At 43.1% G+C, this 15,207-nt stretch overlaps 1 protein-coding gene across 3 annotated transcripts in view; it reads left to right on the top strand.

Annotated features, from left to right (window-relative positions):
* The first annotated feature begins 11,430 nt into the window (after positions 1-11,430).
* Positions 11,431-15,207, top strand: part of FOCAD (focadhesin) — a 177,958-nt gene continuing 174,181 nt past the window's right edge. For all 3 annotated transcript variants that reach the window (XM_065406352.1, XM_065406351.1, XM_065406350.1), the window contains exon 1: positions 11,431-11,487. In XM_065406352.1, the coding sequence (XP_065262424.1) occupies positions 11,431-11,487 (57 nt within the window). The remainder of the gene's footprint in view (positions 11,488-15,207) is intronic.

Below are 15,207 nucleotides of genomic sequence, written 5' to 3'. Positions count from 1 at the left end.
AGAGATGGGTGCAGAAGTGCTTGGCGTCAGGGATATGGGGGTAGCTGCTCCCCGGCGGGTCTGACTGTGAGGGGCTGGAGAAAGACAGGTCCCCCTCCCCTCGCTGTGGGAGCGCTTTTCTAAACATCGAGGTGCAACTGCAGCAGGGCTGTTTTTCTCCTGTTAGGGTTGGGGAGAGCTTCCCCCCCCCCCCCCCGTGTGTATATGCGGGTCTAAAAGCCTCTCGGGATGCGGAGGATATTTTGTTGCGTGTCATCTTTCTCCTTCAGGCGGCCGCATCCTTAGACACCCCTCAAGCAAGGGTGTTGCCTCCAAGTGAGTGCCCTAGCCTGAAAAGTTGCCTTGAGGCCTCAAGTCCTGTTAATTTCAGTGGGAGTTGAGAGTGAGCACCCCATCTCACAGGCCTGGGTTGCAAATCCTGCCTTGGCAAACTATCTGTAATACGAATAATGCACATTCAGCCTAACAAGTAGGAAGTCTTACTACTTCCTGTGACTCTAGAGTTCCCAACTCTGACTGAAGCTATTCCAGGAGATTTCCCTCCCCCCCCAAAACGACATAATGTCATTTTCTTTAAAGAACCTATTAAAATATTCTGGATTGCTTTCAATAGTCACTGGGAGATGGATGCCAATTCCGGGAGACGCCAGGACAAACCTGGAGGGTCGGCAACCCTACCTGTTCTGTGAGCCCTTTCTGATGCTGTACTCTTTCTCCCTTCCCACTCCCCTTTTCAGGGCAGGCTGTCAAAGTTGGGACTATTGTCAATCTAATAGCTGCTGTGGGAAACACAGTGAACCATTAAAAGCATTCTACAAATTTAAAAATAAATCTGACCATTCACAATGTTTTCTGCCTTTTTTCCCCCTCTCAGTTTTGTATTGTTGTGGACATAGGCTCCTGTTACTTATTCTCCATCCTACTCTTGTATTTGTGGTATAGTCATTTCCATAGCAATTCTGATACATGCAGATTGTGACTGGAGTGAGGAATGGGTGGCAGGAGCAGATAAACTTCTAACCTCTGTATTCTAAGGGTATGTCTACACTGCCCACGTTACAGTGCGGCTGTGCTGTGCTGTGGGCAGTGTAGACACGCTTTATAGCCAGGAGAGAGCTCTCTTCATGATTAAAAAACAACAGCACCCCAAACAAGGGGTGGTAGCTTTATCGCTCCCAGCGATAAAGCACTGTCTATACTGGTGCTTTTCAGCGCTAAAACTGTTGTCACTCAGGGGGGTGTTTTTGAACGACAAAAGTTTTAGTGCTGAAAGTGGCAGTGTAGACACAGCCTAAAAAATCAACCTGCTGTGGATAAATGGCTCTCAACAATGGGTCCCATTCAGCTGGAGTTGAAAATGGCTTAACTGAAGTGTAGACAGGACAAAAAATATGTTCAGCACTGTATGTGAAATAAACCATGATTGAGACTTGGAGCTGGATCCTCCACTGTGATCTGAATGCTTTGTGCTGCTCTGCTGGTAAAACAGTTTAAACCAGCTACCTGGGGATTTTCCTAGTTTAAGGAGAATTCCCCCACTGACATAGAACTAGCATAGTGTCTCTACACTTCTCCTCACACCCACAGGCCCTTTAGCATAGGGAGTGTTCATACCGAAGAGGGATGTGGCTGGAACACTCTTGCATTGTTGGGGGAATCCCCACTTGCTAATTTTTTTTAAAGCCATAAACAAGGGCACAATTTTGTACAGCCCTTGGCTACCCCTCGGATTGGAGATCAGTAAGAATGCTCTAAAGCCACCTTTGTGCTCCCCCCCCACCAGCTGGCCAAGTGCTTCCCCAGCATGTCTAAGGGTTGGATTTTTGGAGTGTGATAGTGTGACTGACTCTGGTTCAGCTGTGAGGTATGGCCCTATACCGGGGTAATCAATTATTTTTTGTCAAGGTACAGTTAAGGTCCAAACTCCAGAGAAAATAATACAGAAATAACAACAATAATGATAAGTTTAAAAAAAAAATTTCATGGTCCATTCAAAAGCGTCTGGTGGTCCGAATTTGGCCCATGGTCTGCTTAATGACTACCCCTCCCCTATACTGTTAATGGCTAATGGAATGCTGCTTTAGCTCAACAAAGCATGACTCACTTTTTAACAGTGTGTAAAATGATTTTATTCTGCCTATATTGGTAATTAAAGGGGTGTTGTCAATTTACTTTCTTGAAAAAGTGAACCTATTCTTGTTATAAGTATCACTTGAGATCACTATAATCGCAAAGGATTAGAAAAGAGACATTTCTCTAACTTTTCTATTATGTTTATTTTGTGCATTTGATAGCATGTAGGGTGTACAGTCATTTCCCCTGGTTCTTCAATTTTGTGTGTGTGTGTTGGGGGGGGGGGGGATGGGATGTGGTCTTGCTCACAGGAACAGAAGATACAATCACATTTTCCCATTTTTGAAATGTTTTTCTAGGATCACAAATAGGCTGGAAGAACTCAGGTGCCTATGTAGTATCCAAAACTACTTTAAACTCATTTATTTTGAGATTGACTACTTTTCAAGTTGATGTTTTCGCCACTGACTCAGTGGAACAAATCATTGTCATTATTGTAGAGTAGACCTATAACTTCTTTGGAAGTCAAATTGGACTTCTTGTTGTTTAAGGAATGCAGGACTGAACCTTTAAGAAACAAAGACCGTGATTCTGATTTCGTTCAAATGCTCCCAGTAAGTAGAAAGCAGGATGAGGAGAAGTATGGGAACTACTATCGGAATGATCCAAATAGAATGTTTTCTATTATGTCATTTAGTCTTGTTTAACTTACATACTGTGGTGGGTTTTTTATTTTTGTTTCTGCAGACTGTCACAATACAAATCCTAGGTCTGGATGGCAGAATCGTCCTTTCTGTTAGAGTTGACCTAGTCTTGGCCATCCCTCACAGTTTTACCAATGTGTTGATGTATTATGTATCAGGATTCTTCTCATGCAAGTTGGCTTCATTAGGAAAAACAAACAGGAGTCTTTCCTATAGCTTGTGTTCTTTATTTATTCTTTGCTCTTGTGGGTTTTTTTTACTCCTGCTCTCTAGCTGCTTGATGTGTGTAAAGTGCCTCTTCACCAGTCAGACTAGGAAAAATCTTATTGTCCAGTAGCTGAGGACAAACAAAAACCCAGTCAAGGCAATTGAAATTTAATTACTTACTGCTAACAAGGCAGGATGCTGACCTACACTTAGGAGGCTTGGGGGTGTATTGACTCATAGACAAACAATTTTGGGTCTAAACTGCTTTCCCTGCTTTTATTTAGTAAATGAATGTCAATTATGCAAAATTACCTAGTATTATAATAGTATTGGGAAGGGGAATAATTGTTTTTCTGTAGAAAAATATGATGGCATTTTTGCTTCTATTTTCTGGAGAAAAAGCATGGGGGGAAAATAACTTCCAGCTCAGTCTGATGTTTTATTGGGGCTGAGGTGGATTTGTTTTAAGGGACTACTGCTTTGGCATTTTATAAAATATTACCTATGCAAGAGTTCAGCATCTGATGTGGTGGGATAGTAAATTACATAGCATTCACGGTATTTTAAAGATTGAAACAACTTGATCATTTCTTATTTGTTTGAGGCCAAATGTTGCCCCCAGTGCACAGTCTGAGAACCTGGAATGTGTGTTAGGGCAGTGTTTCATAGTGGTTTGCTAAACACTTGTTGGTTCATAGAAACCTGACGGCTCACATGGTGCTGGCTCTCTTCCTTGTTTCCACATTAAAAGACAGCTAAAGTATATTAAATAATTTTCTAATATTACTTGTCCATATAAGCAATTGCTGTAGTTGCCATGTGGATGTTACATTATCGGGAAAGGGGGAGGAAGTGGTCCGTATGCTCCTAAAGGGGCGGGGAGTTAGTCTATGAGTCAATCTTTCTGTGAAATAAGGTGCACACTATGAAAAGCCTGATGAACCCCTGTGCTAAAGTGATGTATGAGTGGGAGGAAATCCTTTCCCTAGGCCATGCAGTGGCAGTGCAGCTGTTCTGTAGTTTAAGAGTTGTCATCGCCCCGTCCTCTTGGCTAGCAGGTGAGTATGGAAAATAACTTCTGATGCGCATAGTTGCTGCTTAACCACAAAGTACCTTGGGGTTCCCAGTTGGAATGAGGGACAACATTGGCTTTGGCATCATAGAGTAAGGCAGTGTTTGGTACAGTACAGTGTATTTTAGTGGCTGTGTTTTTAAAATTATGTCAACAAATGACTTTGAATTAAGTATTAAACTAAGGTTGTTTTGTAAACTGAAGTAAAAACAAAATAAACATTTGTTCTTTTGACTTCTTTCTGGTTGGCTCAGTTTTGACTCAACGGCTACAATTTTCATGAAGTCAATGCAATTGGATAAGAAAATGAACTAAGAGAAAAATACTTGAACTCAGCCTTGTGAATGGTAGCACAATTTCTTTTTCTCTTTTTTGCACACTAAGGGAAGGGGCTTACTAGGACAGTATATATTTTCATGCTCATTGGCCCCTTGAGGTCAGTGGTTTAGTTTGAATGACTGCAGTATCGGTAGATTACTTACTTTTAAGCAAAAAGCGCATAATAAGGTTAGTGATCTATACACAGATCTATGTGTGGGTATTGTATACATTCCATGCCCAGGCATTGCATGAGGGGTTGATTGAGGTCAATTGAGAGAGAATTTGCTGGCTCCACTTGCTGCGGTGTGTTTATAAATTGTGGCAGAGATTTTCTGCAGTATAAAGTCACCTGCCTTTAGCAGTTAAACTGCTAGAAGCTGTGCTTCTGTTCCTAGACTTTGCCTTCACTCTCCTCGTAGCATAGGTCCCAGAGAGGTTCATCAAATGATTGTCACAATGTTTCCACCGTATGTGGCAGTACCTATACATGGGATGCCCAGAAATGGAATAAATTAACATATTTAAAGTCAGGATGTGAATGTGTTGGCTGCATGATTGGAGGTTTGCCTGCATAAGGCTGTGCTTAGGCTCGCCTTTTAATGAGCTTTAACTTCAGTGAATATTGTCTGAAACCTCTTCCACTCAACCTCCCCATGAGAGTAAAAGTTTAATAGAACTTCAATAATGCTGTCTAAAATAAGTTTTTAAACCAGTTTTTGTTGCATGTTAGGCCTGTAAATGTAAATAATGCTCAAGTCAACTTAGTGTTCTGGGGATTAATAGTCTTCGTTCTGATGCACTTTGCGGGGGAGGCTGCCTTTCAGTTGTAGGGAGTTGATTGCTGTATTTGTGCAACACAAGGTATCATTGAAATGTAAGATGATATTATACTGTAATCTGGGTGCAGTTGCAGCAAAGTTTCTTTGATCTAGTGCAGTGGAGGGCAAACTGTGGCCTCTCAGGGTAATCTGCAGCTCCCACTAGCGGAGAGTGGCAAACCGCGGCCACTGGGAGCTGCGGGCGGCCTTGCCAATGTAAACAAACTGTCTCACTGCCCGTCCGTGGATTACCCTGACGGGCTGCAGGTTGTCCACCACTGATCTAGTGGCTTGCTAGAACAAAGTTCAAAACTGAATTAATAGATGTATCTGTCCGTAACTGGAAAGAAGGTTGCTTTCTACTTCATTCTAGTGTGATGTTCAATTTTCCCCTTGCATCATTATTTGTATTCTGATAGTGCCCAGAATGTGCAAAGCACTGTTTACAGACACACTTGAATAAGGAATCTCGGTCCTAATGAGCTTACATTCAGGTCTAAGTCCTTGATTCTGAAAAGCCCTTAAGTGCGTGCTTACAGTTCACCTTTACTGCTGTAAAAGTTAATGCAGAGCGCATAAGGGGGAAATATTGCTTCCCTTCTTCTCATGACTTCCATTGAAGATGATGGATGAGCAATTTGACCTAAAATGTATAAATACTTGGCTAGTTCATATGTTGTACATTGAATGTCACTGATAGATTCATAAAATACTTACTACAGCAGAAGACATACTACATTGGAGGGCTATTGTAGATAAGGCAATAATTGCTTACGTCAATTAATAGACTTCTGGTTTATCTACAAGCTGGGACATCTGATTCTAGTTGTGTATAGAAGATTCGACACTTTTAATGATCCTGTATTGTTACTTCTTTTTAACGTGAATAATAAAAAGTGGCTCGCTGACCAGTTGTAGTCAGAAATGAATCTCTCTGCAAGATAGAGACCGTATCTATTTCCTCTGTTGATCTACTGTATGAATGAATATCTGCTTTGTGCAATAAAATAAAATGTATTTTTATACAGTAGGGATTTAATACTGGAAACACTGACATGAATAGTCCTTACTCTCGCAATAATCCCATTGAAATAAATGGAATTACTCTTGTGAGTAAGTTTGTAGAAATGTAACTCAGAAATACTGGGGGACGTGACCCTGATTTAGCTCACGGGGGTTTGGGTTAACCGAGGTTGTAACAATTATCCTGTGATTGGTGGATGTGATTCTCCTTCTATTATGAGTTGCACCAAAAGACATAACAGGCTCTAATGGTGTGCCTCCAGGGCCTGATTCTGTTCCAGTCAAAATCAGTAGAGAAATTCTCATAGATTTCAGTAGAGGCAGGAAATCCATGGGTAGTGAAGCACAGATCCGAAGCATATACATATTTTTTTTTTGTATGAGTGCTTTTGCACATGTAGAACTATTTTTTAAAATTTCAATCCACACTAGATTTTGTTCCTGTGTTACAAAGGACATATTACTAAACTGGATCCAAACTTATTGCGTGATATTTATACTGTTTGCACTTCAATTTGAATGGTGAGCCAAGGCAAGTCAGATTCTAATTATTTTTAAGTTCAGGTTATTGTGCACTGGCACAATGTTGCTATTGTGTTTGGGAGTTCAACCTGGCACGGAGACTTGGTCCATTCCAAAAACAAATCAAAATTATTTTTAAGATATCATAAACAATTTCTTATTAATATTTTATACATTTTTAAAACAAAATCTAAATGTAAGTCTAAGTTAGCTGAGAAATTTGAATTGTTTTTTCTTTTTAAATGTAAAAGACGCTGTGAATAAATAGCCTATAGTTGGAGGACTCAGAAAGCAAATGTTCAAATAGCTGTAAGTAACTATGGTTGCATCTCAGCAATTTGGTTCATTCTGAGCTGTCCCTTTTTGAAATCAACGGTGCATGGATTGATGATCCTGCAGCCAAACTTATTATTTAAAGAAACGTTTGACCTTATGTTGTACTGTTGAGGCACTACATCTTGACTTTAGTAAAGCTTTTGATACTGTCTCGCATGATCTTCTCATAAACAAACTCGGGAAATGCAACCTAGATGGTGGGTGCAAAACTGGTTGGAAAACCATTCCCAGGGAGTATTTATCAGTGGTTCACAGTCATGCTGGAAGGGCATAACGAGTGGGGTCCTGCAGAGATCAGTTCTGGGTCCAGTTCTGGTCGATATCTTCATCAGTGATTTAGATAATGGCATAAAGAGTACACTTATAATGTTTGCGGACAATACCAAGCTTGGAAGGGGGGTTGGGGGGTTGCAAGTGCTTTGGAGGATAGGTTAAAGTTCAAAATGATCTGGACAAACTGGAGAAATGGTCTGAAGTAAATAGGATGAAATTCAATAAGGACAATTGCAAAGTACTCCACTTAGGAAGGAATAATCAGTTGCACACATACAAAATGGGAAATGACTGCCTAGGAAGAAGTACTGCAGAAAGGGATCTGGGTGTCATAGTGGACCACAGGCTAAATATGAGCCAACAGTGTAACTGTTGCAAAAAAAAAAAAAAAAAAAAAAAGGCAAACATCATTCTGGGATGTATTAGCAGGAGTGTTGTAAGCAAGACACGAGAAGTAATTCTTCCGCTCTACTCTGTGCTGATTAGGCCTCAACTAGAGTATTGTGTCCAGTTCTGGGCTCCACATTTCAGGAAAGATGTGGACAAAGTCCAGAGAAGAGCAACAAAAATGATTAAAGGTCTAGAACAGTGCTTGCTGGCCGCCCTTCCCGCAGCCCCCCTTGGCCTGGAGTGGCGAACCGCGGCCAGTGGGAGCCGCGATCGCCTGAACCTGCAGATGCAGCAGGTAAACAAACCGGCCCGGACCGCCAGGGGCTTTCCCTGAACAAGCGGCGACCCGACTGAGAAGCACTGGTCTAGAAAACATGAACTATGAGGGAAGATTGAAAAAAATTGTTTTGTTTAGTCTGGAAAAGAGAAGACAGAAGCTACGTCTACACTAGAATCTTCAAAGCGTTGCTGCGGGAGCTGAGGAGAGGCTCAGGCGTGGTGCGTCCCCGACCCTGCGCCCCGGCCGGAGCGGGGACGAGCAGCATGGTGCGGCCCCTGACCCAGCGCCCCAGCTGGAGCACCGGAGTGGGGCCAAGTTGCGTGGTGCGGCTCGCGGGCCGGCTTAAAATGGCTCGCGGGCTGTAGTTTGCCCACCCCTGGTCTAGATAATATTTAGTCCTGCCATGAGTGCAGGGAACTGGACTTGATGACCTCTCGAGGTCCCTTCCAGTCCTATGATTTTTTTTATTTATATATATATATATATATATATATATATATATATATATATATATATATATATATATATATAAAATTTTATTTATTTATTTATATATATTTATTTTAAAAAGGGGGCAGTTACATTTTCAGTTTATTGGCAGATGTGACTTAGCTACAAGTTATATTTCTGTGTTCGAAAATGAGGCAGGTTGGGACAAAAGCCATTTTTTCACAGGATGATTGTTAACATTTGGCACAGAATTAAAAAAAGCTTATGCTGTCTTATGTAATAGTGGCTTTGTCCTCAGATAATTCTTTTTCAAAGATAGCAGCAATGATCTCTTCACAAGTCTCCCATGACAAGAACTCAACTGTTTTTGGCATCTTTCCTCATGAAAGATGCTAATAAGTTTTAAAGACTGTACTGGTGTGTGGGTTTTTTTATCATTCCAGTTAATTCTTTTGACACTAGAATGACAAAACCCCTGGGATGGATTTACATGATAACCAGTCCATAGTAGCTACTCTCTATCACTTTCTAGGAGGTGAACTCTGATAGAAACGTAAGTCGGAATTTTAGTTTGGTAGCAGGTAATTACTCAAATTAGAATTAGGCCAGGACACTGAGGTTGACAATTCTATATGAATAGGATGTGTCATGGGATCTTGAATGGCCACAGGTGGCCGGCAAGTTTTAAATCTCATTTGAAAAACAAAACCCTGTCCTCTTCTGGAATGCTGGGATGTTGGCTTAATACCAAGAAGGAAAAGAGCCACCAATTGAATCACCAGTACGTCTTCTTGTTGGTCTCATATCCCAGTGCTGGGTAGGCCTGTCCTTGCTTTAACTTGTGAAATTTGACAATGATGCTAGGGAACAGTTTGGTGTAACTGTTATCTTCAAAGTATGCAGTGACTGTACTGGGCAGTGTAGACAAGGCCTAATTTTGTTATTTCTGCATGTGCAGCTCGGCAGTGACTATAGTGCTGCATTCTTCTGTTGATTTTTCTAGTGTGCCCCTCCTTTCAGTTACTTTCCCTGCTTGGAGTCCTAAGATCACCAATGGGTTTTATACTTAAATTTTTGGAAAAATAAGACATTTTTGGCAGTGCAGCTGTAACCCAGTGGTGCCAGTTTCTCTGAACAGGGCTACACTTCTGAGGGCTGGTAGTCCAGCGCCTATCATAACTAATTTTTGTAACTTGACTACCTGAATGGTCCCTTGGTTAAGTCATTAGCCTGGGATATGAGAGACCTGGGCTCACTTCCCTGATCCACCAGAGACTTCTTGTATGACTGTAAGTCACTTAGCCTCTCTCCCTCTGCTTCTGTTCCCCATTGGTAAAATGAGGATACTAGACTTCCACCCCTCACAGGGGTATTGTGAAGAAGAATACATTAAAAATTGTAAGGTACAGATACTACAGTAGTGGGAGCCATACAAGTACATTTGATAGAAATTCACTTCACTGGCATGGGCTGATTCTGAGAGTTGCTGAGTAGCTACACTTGTCATTGCAAGAGTGGTAAGCGCTCAGCACTTCTGAGGATCAGGACCTTTGGGGCTTTGCAACACGCAGATGCCTGTGATGATGACTCATCAAGGATTAGTCTGCAGGTAACTACATTGTGGTTCATCCAGGGGGTTGGGAACTAGAACATCCTGCCTCAGTTACTCACTCCAGCCATTCATGTGACCTTGGGAGAGTTACTTAACCTTGCGCTGCTTCTTACCCATGTGTCAAATGAATTCATGGTCCATTTTGGTCAATTTCACGGTCATAGGCTTTTAAAAATCAATCTCATGGTTTGAGATATTTACATCTGAAATTTCACAGTGTTATAACCATGAGGATCCCAACCTAAAAAAGGATTGTGGGGGGGGGGGGACAGACACGGGGGAGGATGTCGCAAGGCTATTGTAGGAGGGTCGTGATATTACCACTCTTATTTCTGCGCTGCTGCTGACGGAAGTGCTGCCTTCAGAGTTGGGTAACTGGAGAGCAGAAGGCAGTGCAGATGTGAGGGTTTCATGGTATGGGGGGGGTCATTACTTGGGGGAGGCAGGGCTGGTCTCATGGGGGGCAACGGCATGGGTGCCTGAACCTTTGTAGGAGTGGGGGGGGGGCACCAGTGCCGGAACTAGGAAGGCCAGGGGCCAGGCCCCCTTCTTTTTAATATGGGCAGTTTGGGAGGCAGGGGGCAGCATTGCCGCCCCCCCCCCCAAACTGCAAACCTTGGGCAGGTGTGGAGTGGCGCTGGCTGGGGCTGCGCTTTGCAGTGGAGGAGCTGATAATGGTGCCCCCCCACAGGGGTGGTGTCCCTAGCCTCTGTTTGCCAGAAGCTGGGAATGAGCGACAGGGATGAATCACTTGGTGATTACCTATTAATTCACTCTGGGGCACCTGGCATTGGCCACTGTTGGAAGGCAGGATACTGGGCTAGATGGACCTTTGGTCTGATCCAGTCTGGCTGTTCTTATGACTCCTCCTCCTATATCTGGGGCGTGATGGGGCAGGAAGTGGGGCGGGGTTGCGGAGCTGCCTGCAGCTGGGGGAGGTTCCCAGAGGTTGGTTTGAATTGGCCCCATGAGTGGCCCCTGCAGGGGAGGAGGAAGTCCCTGCCTTGCCAGGACTAGCAGCTGGAGTCCGGCGCATGGTAGGAGCCCAGGCTGGGGTTCCCAAGCCCTGTCCCTCCTCAGCAGATTTCACAGGGGAGACGAGATTTCACGGTCTGTGATGCGTTTTTCTCGGCCGTGAATTTGGTAGGGCCCTACAAATAACCCTACTTATGGTCGATGCTAGTAATCCTAAGTGATCCTTAGATCTTGCTGTCTAAGCGCAATGTAATAAGTTTTTAGTACTGTTTATTCCTCGTGTGTAAGTAATATGCCTTCTTTCCTAGTCCTAAACAGTATATTTTTAATCTATGTTGCAGAACCTAAATTAATATCATGTGAAAGAACCAGAAATGTCAGACGATATCAAGAAGCGGCTGGAATTTCCTAACACGCTTATTCAGTCACAGGTAATAAACTTTTTAATACTAAGCTGGTGAATTGTCACATTCAGAACTTTTCATTTTATACACATACCTTTCCCTCTGCACCCCTGCAGTAAAGAGACAAAATGAACATTTCTCCTCCTTTGCCATTATAGGCATAAAATCAAAGCCAGCAGAGCTTTCTCATATAATAAACACTGGCTAATCAACCTGACTGCACAATCCAAACATCAAACCCAGTCACCCACCACTGCAAAGAGCTCTCATCTTACTTTGCAGAATAGATCAACTGAATATGACAGGAACTCTCCATGTCTGCAAACTCTAAATGAGGCTGGATAGCATTAACCACCCAACTGCCTTGACAGAGTTTGACCCTTGTGGATGCCTTGTAGCTCTGGAAGTCCTTGGGAATATTTAAGCCACCACCTACTAAAAACAGATCCTTGCTACACCTGGCAAGTCGAAGCCAGTAGAGAATGGCTGAGGGTGCTGATTGTTGAAAGTTACATTCTGATTGGCTGGCTAAGCCTCTCTGATGATGTCACAGCCATAAACCAACTCCCAGTGGTAGAGCTGGAATCTCATCACGCAAAATAAAAATATATCCCTACGCCCATTATTTTTAATGGGTCAGAGAATAATAATAGAATATGGTTAAAATATGTCATCCCTACACCCATGATTATTTTTAAATCATTAAAATATATATATATATCCATACTGTTTTTAGCTGCACAGACCATTAAACCTATAACCAGCTTCCACCTTTCCCTTTGCCTTTCTCTTCTTCCTGCTGCTCTGCCTTAAAAATTGAAATGCCATGCAGAACTCGTAATTTTTGTGGCAACCTGCTTCCTCAGCAGGACAGGTCACTGTGAACACAGTCTGTACAACTCGGAGCCTTTGCATTGCTTCCACATTTAACCCCAGTACACTGATTTACAGTAATCCTGTCTGTCGGAGATGTACGTAAAGCAGTGTGGCTAGATCCTTGTGTTGCGGGAAGGGGTGGAGTTTCCTAAAAAGCTGGAGGTAGAAGGAAGGTATTTTTCATCACTGATGAAACTGGATCACTAAGACTTAATGAGAAGACAAACAGGACCCTGACACCTTGAACCACCTGATAAACCAGTGTCAGATTCCTTCAGTGGAAAAGGAAAGTATCCTGGCTAGTTCTTTGTAGCATTTACCCCTTTGAAACAGCAGTGAGATTTGCTATCCGTTGCCCTGGGTGGTTATCTTTTAAGGTCACTAGTATTGTGTTTGTGCTTTGATTACTCCACTAGCTCCCACTTTGCTTCTGTTGCCAGTTCCAGAGTTTTACCCTGATCTTCAAAGCCATCAATTCATCAGGAGCCAACTTTCATGACCCAACGGTATAAACAACCACATCTCTATCTGTGACCCCCCCAAGAAAGCTGCACTCTGGGACAATGTGGCTTACAAAGCCCAGGATAAAGATGTGAGGGCCATGTTCTTGGTCAAGGGGATTTGCCTGTGAAATGATGTCCCAGAGGAAGCTAGGTTGATCCCAGAGTATTACCAGCTTTATTGAATACTGCAAAGCCCTCTGTATTGATAAAGCTTTCCCACCCTAACCAGAGTGTCTGTAAGGATGGGGTTGTGAATGTATATCTGAAACACAGCTGCTTATAACCAGGGAAGAGATGAACAGAAGGCTCACTGAAGTCCATTAGGACAGTGTCATGCAGCTCTAACCAGTTAACTAGTGTGGGGCTCTCCATAGAAAATCTTAGATATCTGACTTTGTGCCATTCTCTTTCTTGGTTTACATAATAACAAGACACGCAGATAATAACCCATCTATTTTTTTTTCTTTTTTTGGTAAAATATGTTAAAATACTTAAAACAGTGCATTGAATAATGTCATTCTTGTAATCTTGGACAGAGTGAACTGGTTATAATTTGCGGTTGTGTTTTCTGGAAATGTGAACTGTTAACTAGAAGTATTATTACTGGTTTACATTTATAAAATCATGGCATGCTATCAACTAGTGTCTGAAGGAAGATGTAATTAAACTATAAAAGGAGGAAGAGGGAGCTTGGAAATGTTTAAAACAATCTATATTCCTGTCCCTTCATCATTTCTTTACACACTAATGAAATAGAGGTGCTATTTTGTCTTTTAGCTGGCATCCTAGTTTTTTCTCTCCGACACTAATGATCTGCCCTAGCCAATGATGAATAAATTCAGCTTTTCTTTTGGATACAGTAATATCTAAGCATCTTATATATATTTTTATTGTGAAAGGATCTCTCACAAAGGCTTTCCGTTTAGAGACAGCAACACAAATGAAACAACAAAGAGCAAATAATTAGATATGAGCCAAAACTGTGGCTCCAAAAATATGTACATGTGCAGTTGTTTAAAATTTGAGCTGGAATTGAGAATTTCAAGCAGTCTAGGGGACTTTGATACAGCTTCCATTAAATTAAAATCTCAACCCTCTATCTAAATTTTACTAATGAACCTTATTATTGTAATGGATATAAACAAAACGCCAGATGAGAATAATCCCTGAACTTTGGAGGTTTTTGAAATTCAAATATGAATTTGTTGCATGAGCCCATCTCTACAAAAGATACAACTTAAGTCGAATACAAGGGTTAAAAGTAACTAAGCATATCTGGCATTAACTACTCTGTGCAGTGTGGCTTTTAGAAGCAATGGGCCTCATATAGAGCTGGAAGTCAGGACACTGTGGCCCTGTTCCCAACCCTGCCACTAATTTGCTGTGTGACTTTGAGCAAGTCACTTAATTGCTCCCTGCCTCAGTTTCCTTGCTTGTTCAGTGGGGAGTATAATGCTATGTCTGTAAAACACTTTGAGATCTGTGGACAAACAGAGCTGTACACGTGTCTGTTGTAAGAGCTGATGTTCTAAAGCAGGGGTGGGCAAACTTTTTGGCCTGAGGGCCACATCTGGGTATGGAAATTGTATGGTGGGCCATGAATGCTCACGAAATTGGGGGTTGGGGTGCGGAAGGGGGTGAGGGCTCCGGCTGGGGGTGCGCTCTCTGGGGTGGGGTCAGAAATGAGTTCAGGGTGTTAGAGGGGGCTCCAGGCTGGGGCAGGGGGTTGGGTTGTGGGGCGCAGGGTTAGGGCTCTGGCTGGGGGTGCGGGTTCTGGGGTGGGGCTGGGGATGAGGGGTTGGGGGTGCAGGAGGGTGCTCAGGACTGGGACCAAAGGGTTCGGAGGGTGGGAGGGGGATCAGGGCTGGGGCGGGGGGTTGGGGCGCGGGAGGGGGTCAGGGTGCAGGCTCCAGGCGGCGCTTACCTCCTGGCCAATGGGAGCTGTGGGGGCAGTGTGCTCAGCCCCCTGGCTGCCCGTACACGTAGGAGCCGGAGGGAGGACATGCTGCTGCTTCTGGGAGCCGTGTGAAGTGGGGCAAGCCCCTGACCCTGCTCACCTGCAGGAGCTCGAGGCCCGGATGTGGCCCCCGGGCCGTAGTTTGCCCACTCCTGTTCTAAAGTATCAACAACTTCTGCTTAGGCCTGATTAGTGTTTAGGTCCTAAACATGCAAGTTGTTCCATGTGGATGGACCCTCATGTCTATGCAGAGCTCTACTGAGGTTAGTTTCTGACAGGATAATAGTGCAAGGTGATATGGCTGCAGACTGGATATTGGTGGTTCTGTGATACATTTCAACTTCTCTATCAAATTGTTGTTTGGCATCTCTTTTTATCCAGATGTTGCATTAACAAGCTCTTTGGCTTTCC

The sequence above is a fragment of the Emys orbicularis genome, chromosome 6 (assembly GCF_028017835.1).
Source record: "Emys orbicularis isolate rEmyOrb1 chromosome 6, rEmyOrb1.hap1, whole genome shotgun sequence".
Lineage (NCBI taxonomy): Eukaryota > Metazoa > Chordata > Testudines > Emydidae > Emys > Emys orbicularis.
This window is presented reverse-complemented; position numbering and strand designations above follow the sequence as displayed.